Here is a 14,955-nt window from a genome sequence, read left to right as displayed (position 1 = left end):
TGTGACTGATGAAGTAATTGTGTTCAAACTTATGTCTTCATCGATGGCATTGACGGTGGGATCGAGTGCACCCTCAGCAAGTTTGTGGATGACACTGAAGCCAGGAAATCTGACAAAATAACATGACACATCAATGAGTTATAATGAGTTATTATGAGTCCAGCAGGTGTTCCTTTATTACAGCGCTGGGTGGATGGGGATCGCTCCACCAAACGTGCACACCGAGGGAAATAACTACATATTTGTAGGCATAGGACATACATATTCATCACATTCTAAGAAAATGCATTGAATTTCCGAGAACAAATTAACATACTGCCCCACCCCACGGAGCACATCCTAAAATGTGGGGAGGGTCTCTGGGCTCCATCTGGTGGTCGTTGGATGAAGGCTAGTAGTCATCATTGCTGCGAACTTCTAACTTCCAAGGGTGGGGTAACCCAAACCGTGTTGTGCTGAACTGAGGCATCTGATTTCTTATCTTTAACAGCAAGGCTTCTGGTCTGCTTTTTTGTCATTACTTGGCACCAAGGCTTCTGTTCCGCTTTCTTATCTTTACTTGACACCAAGTTCCTGCAGCTTCCACGTTCTTGTTCTTGAGCTTACATTTACACAAGTATTCTGTCCTTCAGCTTATGTCCACTCAAGTTATGTGAAAAAGCTGTTCACTGTTCCCTATTCAACATCAAGTTGTGGGGTGCAGTTGACACACCCGAGGAATGGGATGCCATCCAGAGAGACCTAGATAAGCTGAGCAGTGGGCCCAGGTGAACCTCATGAGGCTCAACAAATCGCAGTGCAAGGTCTTACACCTGGGTTGTGGCAACCTGCACTATCAGTACAGTCTGGGGGATGTAAGGATAGAGCAGAGACTTACCAAAAATAATTTGGGGCTACTGGTGGACGGCAGCCAAACATGAACCAGCAGTGTCCCCTTGGGGCTGTGAGACTTAAAATTGTGTTTTTTTTCCCAACCTTGCTTGGCCAAACAGATAAACAGATAGCGAGAGGCTCAGCAGTCAAGATTGGGGAAATGGATGGGACAGACACGATAAACAGGAGGTAATAAATCATGAGGTAAGAACGAAAGGGAGATCAAAGGTTGATGTAATCAGGCTGTAAATACAATAGCAAGTGTGGATAGATTGTGAACCTGGAGTACTCAATCAATGAGGAAACAGGAGGAATTCTTGGCATTGGTTGTTAGGAAATATAAGGCTGTGATGTATTTTGGGTTGTGTGCTCCTGCTTGCAGGCTGCTTGCTGTTGTAATTGTGAATTAAAACTTTTTCCCAAGAGATCTGGTCTCCAAAAAATCACGTGAGTTATTTCTCACAATTTAGGGGCTCATCTGGGAGCTGTCGCCTTTCAGATCTCTCTGGCTTCCATGGACAGGATAGGTGCACCCTGCTGAATTTAGCAGTCCTGTCGGGGGCAGCCGGATACTCCCCCAGAATTGCTGACTAGAGACTGAGACTGTTTAAAGAGACGGATTCTGTGAAAGATTGAAAAAGGTAATTGATACATAGACCTAGTAACTTTGTGCGCAGACTAAGGTAAGAGAACTTAATTTTTGCCTTGGGGGTCAGGTGAGACTCTTGAGCGTGTGCGACTGAGACACAGTTTTAGTGAGAAGTGAGCGTGGAGTCCCAGTCTGTGGTTCCATAGTCCCGCGAAGAGCACAGCTGGAGACAGATGAAGTGGCTGGTAGCGATGTAAGGAAGAGTCTCTGGATGGGAGCTGTTGGTGTATGGTACCCTGAGCACTTGGTGAAGTGCCAGCGGTACACCCCTATTTAATCCAAGAATTGGAGTAAAGTACTCCAGAGGGACTGGGCCCTAAATCCAAGAATCAGAGTATGGTAGCCTGTGAGCAGGGAAGTTCACAGCAGCATTCTGGAGGAATGGGGAATAGGAACTCCCAAGAACAGGGGAAAAGGGTCCCCAGGATTTTGCGTACAGGTAATCCCCTGAGTAGAATGATAAGAAACTGGAAAAACAACCCTAAAACAAGGGATAAGGATAGGAAAACCCTGGTCAGGTATTGTGTATTAGTGTGATCTGAAACACCAATACTTGAGTCGTCAGTATTTTGGCCAAATCACAGGTCTGACAAAGACTGGGTATGTCAGACCTTGAATTCATATGTAAACAACAAGTCTCCTTTCTCTGAAACAGAATCAGAATTAGTTTCTCTAACTTCTCTCTTTCCAAGCCACTTTCCCTATTCCAGTCTTAGTTGTTTATGACAGGATTACATTATTCAAGGGTTACAGTTTGGCCATGCAGATTTGCATACAAACTAGAGCCAGTACATCCTCATTTTACGTTTTTTTCTCCTCCTTAAGCCATGTACTTTTCAAAGTATACTTTACCTCTCCAAAATATGAAGAGTGGAAAATTTCTTTTTAAAATAATGCTTTTAACCCCCCAAAAAACCACCCACAATAGCACTCTCTTAATTGTTTTTGTATCTTCAGGGAGAGCAAGGCTCTCCTGGTCTTTATGGTCCTCCAGGACTCCCCACCACAGGAAGTCATGAGCCTAAGGGAACTGGTTACAGTATGTTTCTATCTGAATCTTACAAAGTAAGATTTTAATAAAAATTCTCATTTTCTAGTGCATCAAATTCAATTTCCTAAATTTTGAAACTAAAAATGATGTGATTCATAGATTTTCATATTTGCACAAGGTGGCATTCCAAGCTCAATTATGATTCCAGCTGCTGACTTCTACTGAGTTGTACTTTCAAAAAAGCCAAGTTTCATTTTTGGAAGTAGAAATCACAGTCTGCATGAAAATACAGCACCTTTTCCTGTAATAATGGTCATCTTTAGGAACTCAGCAATGGTTCTGATAAATAAAGCAGGCTAAAATTTATTGAAAAAAATAAGATTAATTCAGTTAGAGTAGTATATAGTATATCAAAGGCAAAATTGGCAGCCTATATTTTTGTGCTTATTTCACTGTCTATTCATTTTTCAGTGGTCCCTTTCCTTTGGTACTGTTGAAGTCAGACAAACTGACTTGTTCCCATCTGTTATCAGTAATCACCTACAGTTTCTCTTTACAACAAAGATGAGAACAGTTTGCATGTTCTTAACATTATTCCACTGTAAAATATAAGAAATCAGTTTAGTTAATACTTGCTATAATCACACTAGCAAGTTAGATTTTAAAAGGAAGTTATTTAGGTATAAAAGAATGAGCAGCTTAAATATCTGACTTGTTTCTTGAGACCTCAGGATAGCGCAAGCACACTACTGACTTATGGCATAATTAGTAAAGACGCATATTGCCTTTTCCCTGGTGGCAGTGAGAATGTGAGCAGGGAGAGGTGGTAGAAAATTGAGTCACTGCAAATGTTGATATTGGAGCAGTATAAAGAGAACACAAATGAACAGGCTTCTTTAATGCAGTAATTTGAAGAACAGTTAATTCACATGTATTCCAGAGTGTCACAATTAGGTTGTCATTTGAATTCTCTGAAAACCCCAAACTCTACTTACTTCAGCAGGTTGTATTACTTTGCTGATACATTCATTGACCACTTTGAGCAGCCATTGACTTTGTAGGGCACAAAATATCTGTATATAATGTTCTGAGGCTCCCTGTCTGGGTATGTAAAAGAATATCTGAAGTGAATATTTAGTTCATGAGGATCAGACAGGAATGAAGGAGTGGAATCAGTTATTCCAGGAAATATTCTGTCTCCTGAAGCCTAACATCTTTGTCTTTTGCTATCTTAGTCTTTAGCTTTCACCTTCTATTACAAGGGAATATATGTTATACTGTTATACAGTAGGCTTACGTTATGTTATACATATGGCCCTTATGTTATACAGTAGCCTTACTTGCTAATTGTGTCCTGATTAAAGACACCCAGACTTATCACACCATGCAAAATCATGTAGATACACCAGAGGGCAGAATTTAGACAGCATAAATAATATCTCTTTATTTCATATTTTACACACATTTAATTTAATTTAACTCAGCAACTAAATGATCATTTGCTTGGTATATTGCAGTCTTATTTTTAAAGACTATACGTTACATAATGTGTGAATAAGAATGTCACTGAATTATGATACCTCACTGAATTAGGAAATCTGTTTTATAAAAACTGTTTGAAGAATGTACTTCAAATTGCATCAGTTAGCTGTGTTTCCTAACCAGAAGAAAAATCTACAATGTATTCTGGTGACTCTTGTCATTCTTACTGTGTGAAGAACACACTGAGGAAAAAAAATGTAAATTTAGGGCATTCAAATTTGATTAATATCATCCATCAAGCAGAACCAAAATGTCTTTTGACATATTACATTCTTGTACTACGCAGTAATCAACTTCTTTCTTGGTTTTATAGATTTGTATCATATTCACATTCAGTTGTGGCTATCCAAGTGAAAGAATTGTAGCCTACTTGTCTCTTTTCATCCAGAAGCTCTCTCATCTTTGTCACCTCTCTGTTCCTTTTTATTTCTTCTCTGTCATTTGAGTTGCAGTAACTCAAATATCAGACAGTATCCACATTCTCACAGATCATGAACAATAATGTAAAAATTATCGACCAAGGTCTTATTATACCCTATTTCAAACTGGTAGGGTTGTCTACCCTGGTGATGGAGTTCTGAGATGGAGTGTGGGCATAAAGGTCACTAGCTACAGTGGATACAGTGAGCTACTGTGGCACACTAGCGATAAAGTGCCTACACTTTCAAAGAGATTAAAGCTGTTTTGTGTGAAAGTTATGCCCAAAGGATTTTGGAACTTGTGATCTGTACATTCATTAGCCTGTTTAAAGTTTAAAAAGGCTGCTCTGAAATCATGCCTCCTATTTTATTATGTTGGCCCATGACATCAGAGGCAGAGGTTGGTGGTATGACAGTAGAGGTTGAATCTTCCCACTAATATCCCATTTCATTTTGTTGCCATGTGACAGATGGTAGCAGAGGGGCATTATGACAAAATCGCATCTGACATGGGAGTGCATATGAATCATAGAATAGAATCACAGAATATCCTGAGTTGGAAGGGACCCATAAAGATCATCAAGCCCGATTCATCTAGACCAAGGAGACTTAAGCACAGGCTTAAAGTAAGCATATTCTTAAGTGTCTTCCTGAACAGGCCCTCTGTGGGATCTGTCGTTTGCTTCAAAAATGGAAAATTTTCTGGCACGTGTGGATTTTTGCCATGATTCATTTTTAATGCCCTGAGATCCTACGAGTTCAGAAACCAAATATGGCTCTAGCTGAAATGCTGCCCTATGGAAAAAGAGCTCCAAATATGCAAGAAAACTCAACTCCTGGAAGTCTGAAAAAAATCAAACCCAAGCCAACCAAAGCTCCTAATGTTTATGGAGACCAAACAGTGGATGTTCATACAGTGACGTGGTGGGTTGTATGTTTCAGCTGTGACAGTAGCGATGTGGAAGACGAAATGCATTCCAGATGGCCATGCACAGCTCTCACGTGACAAAATGAAGAGCATCTCTATCAGCTCATCTGTGCAAATTTTGCACTAGGTGGGTCCCAAGAATGCTTTCACAGGAACATACAGCACACCATATGCAAGTTTGTCAGGACCTATGGAACCACTGTAAAACTGAAGGTGGCAGGTTCCTGGATCACATCATTACTGGTGACAAAATGTGGCGTCATGATTAGGAGCCAGAGTCAAAATTGCAGTCCCTGGAGTGCTGACATGTGAATTCCCCATCAAAGAAAAAGTACAAGATGAAGCCTCAGCAGGTAAAGTGATCTTTTGTGGTAGAGACTTATCCTTCTGGATTTCCTGGAACCCAGACAAACCATCAACTCTGACGACTACATTGTGACACTGACTAAGCTGAAGGCTTGAACTTCTAGAGTCAGGACAGAGAAGAAGAAGACAACCTTTCTCCTGCAACATAATAATGCCAGGCCCCATACCAGTTTGAAGACTATGGAGACATTGCCAGTCTTGGCTGGGCTGTCCTACCACACCCACCATTTAGTTTGGATTTGGCATCTTCTGACTTCCATCTGTTTGGGCCAATGAAAGATGCACTGTGTGGGCAACATTTTCCTAGCAATGACACTGTCAAAGCAGCTGTGAGACAGTAGGTCACTGCCACTGGTGCAGATTTTTATGAGTGCGGCATGTGAGCTCTTGTTCAACACTGGCAAAAATGCATAGCTACTGGTGGTGACTATGTTTAAAAAATAGTGCTTTGTAGATGAGAATTTGCTCTATCAAATAGTGTTATTGTGCTGTTTGTTGTGGTTTCCATGGAAATAAAAAAGGAGGCATTAATTTCAGAGTGACCTACATAGTAAATTTCCTGCATAGATGTCTTTAGGTTTCTTTCCCAAAACTGTTTTTTCTTTATTAGGAATGGGGGTGATTTTCAACAGAATAAAATGGAGACAAAAACAGCACTCAATATCAACTTCTTGTACCTTACTGTTAAATTAATGTTTAAAATACACACTCAGAAGGAAAAGGAAACCCCCTAGCCCTATTCCTATTTTTCCTGAGGAACAGAGAATGTTAGGGAACTTCATTAATGGTTTTAAAGACTGGAATGAGTTGCATGTTGTAAGCAAGTAGTCATCAGTTTCTCTTAGCAGTGAAAGACATTGGCTTATTAGAGGTAGGCAAGCTGGCTGTGCTGTGTAGCATAGCTAAGAGGTGCTTGAAGCTATTGTCAAGTCCTAATTTCCTGGTAAGTATCATTTTAAAAAAGAGATGTACCTTTGAAGGAACAGAAAGCAGTGGCTCTAGCAATAGAGGAGATCTTGCTCCAAGGCTGAATGAAGGGTGCTTCTGCTAGTCTGCATGAAGGCAGGGACTTTTTCATGCACGCTGCTTAGTAATGCCTAAGATGTTGGTTTTTTGTGTTTTGGTTTTTTTTTCCACAAGAGTTTCTTCACTGAAATTTCAATTAAATCAACAGGAAATGGATTCTGGTTACTTAAAAACTCATAGTTAGCATATTGCATTGCTGCTGTTTAAACGTCAAATGAGAAGCAAAACAGGCATGTTTTCATACAATTTTCTATGAGGGAACTGAAAAGAAACACAGAAGTGTGATCATCTACACAATTTTAAAAGGTAATAGTTTCTCAGGCATCACCTACTTCAGGGTCTGCAGGCAGCGAGATCAAACATAGCAACAGCAGTTGAAGATTTAGGAGAAAACCTAGCCTATAGAGACCCTAATAAAATTTTTGTTTGAATTTCTAACTGCACCAAAAATCAAAAATGAGGATTAGTGAAGTACAAGTAATTCATTCTTTTCCCTTGTATTTTTCATATTGCAGAATTTGAAGGTAATCTGAATTTTAGAATTCTCTGGAATTTATTACTTCTTTCCCTCCCCGCTCGCAACTATTTTAATTTCTTCAAGAAGAACATAACATTGTATCCAGATTTACATGTGCCCTGCAAGTTGTGTGTAAAACTATGAAACTGCTGCTAGCTTTCTTTGGGTTGTACATCCTCTTTACTCCCGGACACTCAACAGTAACTTCAGTTCTCCCAAGATTTCTCTTTATTGCAGCGCACCCCGGTACTCCTCTTCAAGCCTGAGCCCAATTCTAGACTGTAAGGGATAATATGCTAATGTCACATCTCTGATCTAACCACTGCTGCTTGGAAAAGCTGAAGAGATGAGGCTGATAAAGTGATAGGTAAAGATGCAAGTTGTTTAGAAGCAAGTATTTTGGACACCTACCCATGCGACCTACTGTATGGTACCTGCTTTAGCGGGGGGGTGGACATGATGATCTCTTGAGGTCCCTTCCAACCCTCGCGATTCTGTGATTTTAGTGTGAAAGTTCAGCTTTGTAAAAAGGGGACATACTCATGCTCCTGGGTTGACTCTGTCCCTTTAATAGGGTGGCTTGGTCTCCCACTCAGCACTGGCAAAATGCCTGACTATTTTCATTTAAACTTTGGCCAGCTGAACAGGAGTGATGGACCATAAACGATCTTGAGGCAAGATAGAAACACTTACAAGTGGATAGACTATTTAATTACAGTTTTCCTTGTTTTCCCATTCTGTGTAACCTACTGGACATGTTTTCTATGCTGACAGCTCATTCAATCCACAATTTGCCCTTTGAACACCTTTGATGGTAAGAGACTTAAAAGTTATTTCCTTTGTACTTTTAGAGGATTACACTGATAGATTCTATAGGTGCAACTGCTTGATGGAGTTGGAGACAGTATTTAGGAAGGATAGTTAAATTTGAGATATTACTGGTTACCATTAATAGTGATATTTCAAATTGCTGTATATTAAAGACTTTTTTATAAATTATTTTTAGTGGAGTACAGTTTTCTCTAGAAATAGGTTGAATGACTGACTTAAATACTGCAATATTCACTTTATTAGTGTATGTTGTCTTAATAGAATGCTGTCTTTACAGACAATACTGCACACAGTCTGTTACAATAATGTACATTAATGATATGTTCATGTACTGAATTTCACTCTTAAGCCATTGCTTTTTATAAGAAGTTGTTGATCCTGATTCTCCAGCTGTAGGTAATATATTTGTATTCTAAATCACTCGGATCTATTTATTCCTAACAATTAAGAATTTCTAGAAATTAGTTATATTTTATATTTTCTATAATATCTCTGCTATTTTAATATAAACAGATTAATAGCAAAATTTATTGAAAGCAACATAAACTAATAGCAATTTCTTTTGCCCTACTTTGTTGTATGTTCAAGTGAAAGTTAAAGATAGAAATGATATTTTTAAGAAAGAAAAGTGGGCACAGTGTTCTACCCATAAATCCTTTCTAATAAAACACATTCTAATATAATGGGAGATCCAGTTGGGATTGCTCTGGCTGCTACACTTAAACTACCTACATGATTATTTTTTATAACTGCTGTTTATAAGTTGCCTCTAGAATTGTGCTTCCCATAAATGTGTATTCTGTCTGTAAATATGTGTATTTATTAATGAAGTGTTCACAGATTTTTTTTTTTTCTTTTAACAGGAAGGAAAAGTTATCTAGTTTGGGATAAATGTCATTATGAGGAAGAAACATTCTTTCTTTTGCTTTTTACTTCTGGCTGTGGCAACAAACCAGATAGCAGATGGACAAAGCAAACAGAAAGGAAAAAAGTCTCATTTTGCTTTGCAAAGTGATGAAGGTAAAACAGTTTTCTTAAATATCTGGGTTGACCACATTGCGTATTGCCTCATGTTTAAGAATAAATATGAATCTATTTATAAATGTAATTTATTTTGATTATTGAGAATCAAAAATACTGTGTTGTATCCTGCATTTTCTTGGCCAGGCATTACAATTTGACCTATTATTTCCTTTGACACACGTTCCTCTTTTAAGCAATAAGACGCCTATTTTTCATTTCGAAATTAAATGTGGAAAATTTGTACTTTGTATACAAAACCAATCAGAATTCTGAACCAATCCCATTAAGAACTTAATTTAAACGTGTTTCTCTGTAGATTGTCTTTAATAATACTGATACGAATTAAAGCAAATAAAATTTCATTACTTGACTTTAGTAGAATTTGTTGGTATTTACAATGAAATTTCTCCTCAGAACATTACTGAAAAGACAGGAATTTTGGGGGGAAATGGGATTATTGCAGAGAGTCTGTAATGCAGGTGTGCCCATCACTCATAGATTTAACTTCCTTGTTCCACTGCAGGTGATTTGTGTCTCATTGATATAGTCTTTATCATGGACAGTTCAGAAAGTGCCAAAAATCAGTTGTTTGATTTACAGAAGGATTTTGTTTTAAGCTTAACTGACAACATTTTCCAGATGAAGCCAGTTAAATCTCAGAAGTACAATGTCAAACTAGCAGGCATGCAGTTCAGCAGCACAGTCAGAATTGAGCATCCTTTCAAAGCATGGAAAAATGCGCAGAATTTTAAAGAGAAAATCAAGGCTCTGGTCTACATCGGCCAAGGGACCTACTCCTATTATGCAATTTCCAATGCCACTCAGCTGTTTAAAACCGAAGGTCGTGAGAGAAGTATAAAAGTGGCTTTTTTGATGACTGATGGTGTAGATCATCCAAACAGCCCTAATGTCCAGGGTATAGCCACTGCAGCCAGGAACCTTGGAATACACTTTTTTACCATTGGCCTTTCTAAGAAAAATGTTAAGGAAGAAAAATTGCGCTTGATATCTGGTGATTCATCTTCTAAACACGTCTTATGCCTGGATGACCAGAACCTGGCAGTTGATGTAGCATTGGAATTGGTAAGTAATGCTGATGTTACATGGTCCCACATCTATCCATGTCAAATTTCCTTTAACTTTGGCAGGTTTGTCCTGAAGGCAGCACAGAGATTTGCAGTGAAATACAAAAGATACTTCTAAAACATTTCTCCTGTTACAAATATATGTCTTATCCCTGTGAATTTATGCATTTACAAAAAAAAAAAACCTCATCCCAGAGATCTCAGGGAATGGTGCTGTTGGAAGGAGTATTTTTGTAGTTCGTGTCTCTGTGTTAAACCAAGAATCAGGACTGAGGTGGCTTCTTCCTTCCAGCCACTCTCCAAGGAGTTGTGTGCTTGAATGATGATAGCACAGCGATGAAGGGACAGAGTATTTCCCACCTCAAGCTGTGTGTCTCTGAGCATACAGTAAAACTTCAACAGGTTACTGGTGCTGCCATGCATAACATTGATAAAACATCCAGACCTTCCCCTGTGTATTATACTAGTAAAAGCTTCCATAGTAAGGCCGTTCCTCAGTCTTTTCATATTCCCCTTCTTAGCTTTGGTTCTTAATATTGTCTCTTTAGCTGTCTGTTTGCTTTCTGGCCACTGTAGGTCATGTGGAGCAGCCCCCTACTCGTACTGGAGAATCATTTCTATGACTAGTATCATAGACTAGTTCTTACCAGTGATGACAGATGAAGGTGTTCACATTCTTTATCATTTACCTTGGGAATTCTGTAAACTAGAGAGGGAAAACAGTCAAATTAGTACACTGTTAAATGAATTATATACAGAAATAATATTTTTCTTTTCTTTACAGGAAGCCTTATTTCGGAAGCAAGTAGGTTTTTTTTGAGTTTTACTCTTTTACTTTTACTCTTACTCTTGACTGTTATTAATACTAGATGGTATCTTTTCCTCCTGATGTCTGTTTCTCCTGTAAAGCAATAATGTTGCAGAATGGATCACCCTTCCTTTCCTGACTATAGTTTCTCCCACCCTGTTCCTGATAAATCTGTAACTTCCATTCGGTAGTATTGGTAGTAAGGCATAAAGAACTTTTCCTTCTGAAGTGCAATAAGAACACTACAACACATGAAAGTTCATTAGTTGTCTCACTAGAAAACAATAGCAATGTCAGAATTGTCCAAAAATATGAAATTTCACAGTACTTTTCACTATGTATATGCAACTTTAAATATTTGTAGCTAAAGCAGTAACTGATTTTTTTGTGTTATAAATGAAGTTTGGAATTCAAACAACTGATTTTTGGCTGGGCTATACCATCAATTGTAAAGGAAATATTTATTGATATATCATGTATTTTATGTTTTCTAATGTGTCACTAGGCAAAAGCAGAGTTTTTGCTTAAGAAATTTGAAATAATAAATTTGAAAATGTTCTGTTTTAATTGTTCTGCTTTAATGTTTCTATTAACCTTTTAGTGTATGCGGAGGATGTGTGTCTGTGAAATGGGAATAAAAGGAGACAAAGGTGATCCAGTAAGTATGCATTCACTTGAAAAACCTTGAGAATTTGCTTTTTAATCGTGATCAATGTTGCACTGTATTATAATTGGTTAATGTGTTTATGCACAGATAATGTCTTGATTTATATACGGTAAAACAGAAGTGAGGTATCATAGTATGTCACTGACATCTCTGGAAAGGCTGCTGTCATTTTAAGAGCTCAAACAAAAAATCTACCTATGATCACATACTGTCTTGGAAATATCTTTATATTACTAGGTAAACATCATGGTTAAATAGGTGCATGATTTTGAATCTCAAATCAAAAAGTTATCCTTGAAACTTGTAACAAGGAAGCAGATGTCTGTTAGACAAAGATTTACTTCCACCAGGAAGTGATGGCTTATGTGAAGAAAGGTCTAAAACTCTGCCTCTGCCACTCTCTTTTCTCTTGTAACACTTCAGAACATAACAGCTTCTTGGCCCTAGCAAAGAACAGTGTGTAACCTCTGAACTCTTTTGTATCTTTAACAGCTCTCCCAGAGACAGACAAGGTACATACGAAGGTTTTTGCCTTTCTCCCTAGACACTGAGCAACTGATCAAACATATGATCCTCAGAGCTCCATTTTTCTAGGGCCACTTCTCTTTAATGTTTTCATAAATGACTTGGATGTAGGACTAGAAGGTGTTCTGAGCAAATCTGAAAATGCTGCTAACTTGGGAGGAGCTGCTGACTCTGTCAAGGGTGGGGAGACCTTGCAGAGAGATCCAGACTAATTAGAGAGCTGGGCAATCACCAGCCACCCAAAGACTAACAAGAGCAAGTGCCAGATTCTGTACCTGGAATGGGGTAGTCCTTGCTACACATACAGACTAGGGGATGAGACACTGGAGAACAGCCCCAGAGAAAGGGATATGGGGGTCTTAGTTGACAGTAAGTTGAATGTGAGCCAGCAATGTGCCCTGGCAACCAAAAGGGCCAACCATACCCTGGGGGGCATCAGGTCCAGCACTGCTACAGGGTGAGGAAAGTGATTGTCCTGCTCTGCGCTGCACGGTGGCCTCACCTCAAGTACTTTGTCAGGTTTGGGGCACCAAAGTAAGTATGAGAAGGACATAAGACTACTAGAGACTGTCAAAAGGAGGGATACAAAGATGGCGAAGGGTTTAGAGAGAAAGACATATGAGAAGTGATTGAGTTCATTTGGTTTGCTCAGTCCACAGCAGAGTAGCTGGGGGGCCTCATGGTGGCTGCAGCTCCTCAACAGGGAGCAGAGGGGCAGCACTGAGCTCTGCTCTCTGGTGACAGCGTCAGAGCCCGAGGGAATGGCACGGAGCTGTGTCAGGGGAGGGGCAGGCGGGGGTTAGGGAAAAGAGGCTGCACCAGAAGGCAGTGGGCATGGTCCAAAGCACCAGAGTTCAAGAAGCATTTGGACAACGCTCTCAGGCATAGAGTTGAATTTTTTGGTGGTCCTTTGTGGAGCCAGGAGTTGGACTAGATGATTGTTATGGATTCCTTCCAACCTGGATATTCTATGATTCTAAATGTGTAGCAGGTTATGACAGCAGCACCTTTCATCCAGTCTCTTGACTTTGAATAATGCCCTGCCCCTTGCTTCCAGCTGCAAGTTTCAGATCCTGGAATTTTAGGCTGTTTTATCCAAAGTGATTAGATGTAACCTATAATATAATACACTTTTTATATACAAATACACATATAAATCAGTGTGTGTGTATATATATATATATATATATATATATATATATATACCCCACACACATTCACCAAGTTTGCTATTCCTCATCTTCACAATTCTCCCAGCCAGTCTAAGGATGTAGTAATTTTTAATTTTGGAGCTGAATATTGCCACTAAGATGTCCCATGCATAGCTTTTTTTAAATGAAGACAGCAGATAGCTATGGTACCTCTGTAAAAAAAAAAAAAAAAAAAAAAAAAAAAAAAAAAGGAAGGAGAGACTGTGTTATATTTTCTGTGATTCCTTGCTGATTAGATTTTGAAATGCTGTATTTTGCTAAAGTTCAAGGTAGAAAGTGTATTTGTCATTGAACATTGCAAAAAAAAAAAAAAAAGCACAGATATATTATAATACCATCTATTTATTTATTTATGCTAAGTGAAAGTTGTGTCATGCGTGCCATGCCCGCATCAGTGTGGATTTATACCTCAGCTTATTCCAGAATGGTTTTGCCAGCAGCAAATCTGTAGTCTCCAAGCAACTGGAAATTTTACCCTTACCATTGTAATAACGATTTCGTGCTTTGTTTCAGGGCAAAGCTGGATACAAAGGGGAAAGAGGCGAGCCAGGACCAAAAGGAAACAAGGTTAAGAGAGTTTTTAACAAATTTAGGCACACTTCTATCTATTTTTGTCCAAGCTGTAGAGGTGAAAATAACAAGGAAGAGTTAGAGTAAAATGTGGTTTAAAAACTGACTTTTGCTATGAGACATTTATAGTTAGCATCTTTAATAGTCAGAAAGAAGAATTCAAAACTGAACTTCTACCAAGTTAAAACTGCTCATCATTCAATTATTCCTCTAACAGCAGAGATCTCTGGATCTGCCTGAAGGCTCTTTAAGCTCTACAGATCTTTCTAACAACATTCAAATCTCTTCTGTGGAGCAGCTTGCTCTGGTGATTGAGGTTTCTGTCATTTAATAACAGTAGTTGAGTTTTCTGTATTAATTTTTGAGAACTGTGTGTTCATAATTGTGAGTGGAAGCGCTGATGTTTCTAAATAGGAAAGGCAATTCTTAATCCTTGAATAGTGTTCTAGGTTTTAGTGTAATAGTAAGAAATAATAGAACAATACCTATTTCAATTATGTTCCTTTGCTTCCAATAGGGTGACTCTCAAAAGGGAGATCATGGAGAAAAAGGTGAAGAGGTGTGTGAGTATTACAGAGCTAACTCGTATTTGTTTTTTTTCAGATTATCTTCCAGATCCTAAGGATATCCATGTTTATTTCCACTGAATTGAAAATATGTTTCCCATTTTTTTTCACACATCCTATTTATGTAATTATTTAGAGCACCTAAGCTAAGCTCTGGCTTAAAGAAGCATTTGTACTGAGATGAACACATTAGAAATTGCTTCATTCTACTCATGTGCTTAAGTGTAGAGTTGGGGTGCTGCTGACAAAACAAACTTTTGAGGCTACTTGATTTTGCATTGACCTGCATTGTACTTTTGAGAAGACAGACTTGAAGATGTCATCTCTAACAACGTCTAAGTAGTTCTACAACGGCTTC

The 14,955-nt window shown here is 38.6% G+C and overlaps 1 protein-coding gene across 3 annotated transcripts in view; it reads left to right on the top strand.

Annotated features, from left to right (window-relative positions):
• COL28A1 (collagen type XXVIII alpha 1 chain) overlaps positions 1,256–14,955 on the top strand; it is a 71,930-nt gene continuing 58,230 nt past the window's right edge. The window contains exons 1-7 of one of the 3 annotated variants that reach the window (XM_021388204.1): positions 1,256–1,514; positions 9,006–9,162; positions 9,689–10,248; positions 11,035–11,055; positions 11,660–11,716; positions 13,975–14,028; positions 14,549–14,590. In XM_021388204.1, coding sequence (XP_021243879.1) covers positions 9,042–9,162; positions 9,689–10,248; positions 11,035–11,055; positions 11,660–11,716; positions 13,975–14,028; positions 14,549–14,590 — 855 coding nt within the window. In that variant the 5' untranslated portion in view covers positions 1,256–1,514; positions 9,006–9,041. Of the gene's footprint in view, positions 1,515–7,950; positions 8,126–9,005; positions 9,163–9,688; positions 10,249–11,034; positions 11,056–11,659; positions 11,717–13,974; positions 14,029–14,548; positions 14,591–14,955 lie in introns of those variants that run through there. The other 2 variants (XM_021388203.1, XM_021388205.1) reach the window with 2 other exon arrangements.

The sequence above is a fragment of the Numida meleagris genome, chromosome 2 (genome assembly GCF_002078875.1).
Source record: "Numida meleagris isolate 19003 breed g44 Domestic line chromosome 2, NumMel1.0, whole genome shotgun sequence".
Taxonomy (NCBI): domain Eukaryota; kingdom Metazoa; phylum Chordata; class Aves; order Galliformes; family Numididae; genus Numida; species Numida meleagris.
This window is presented reverse-complemented; position numbering and strand designations above follow the sequence as displayed.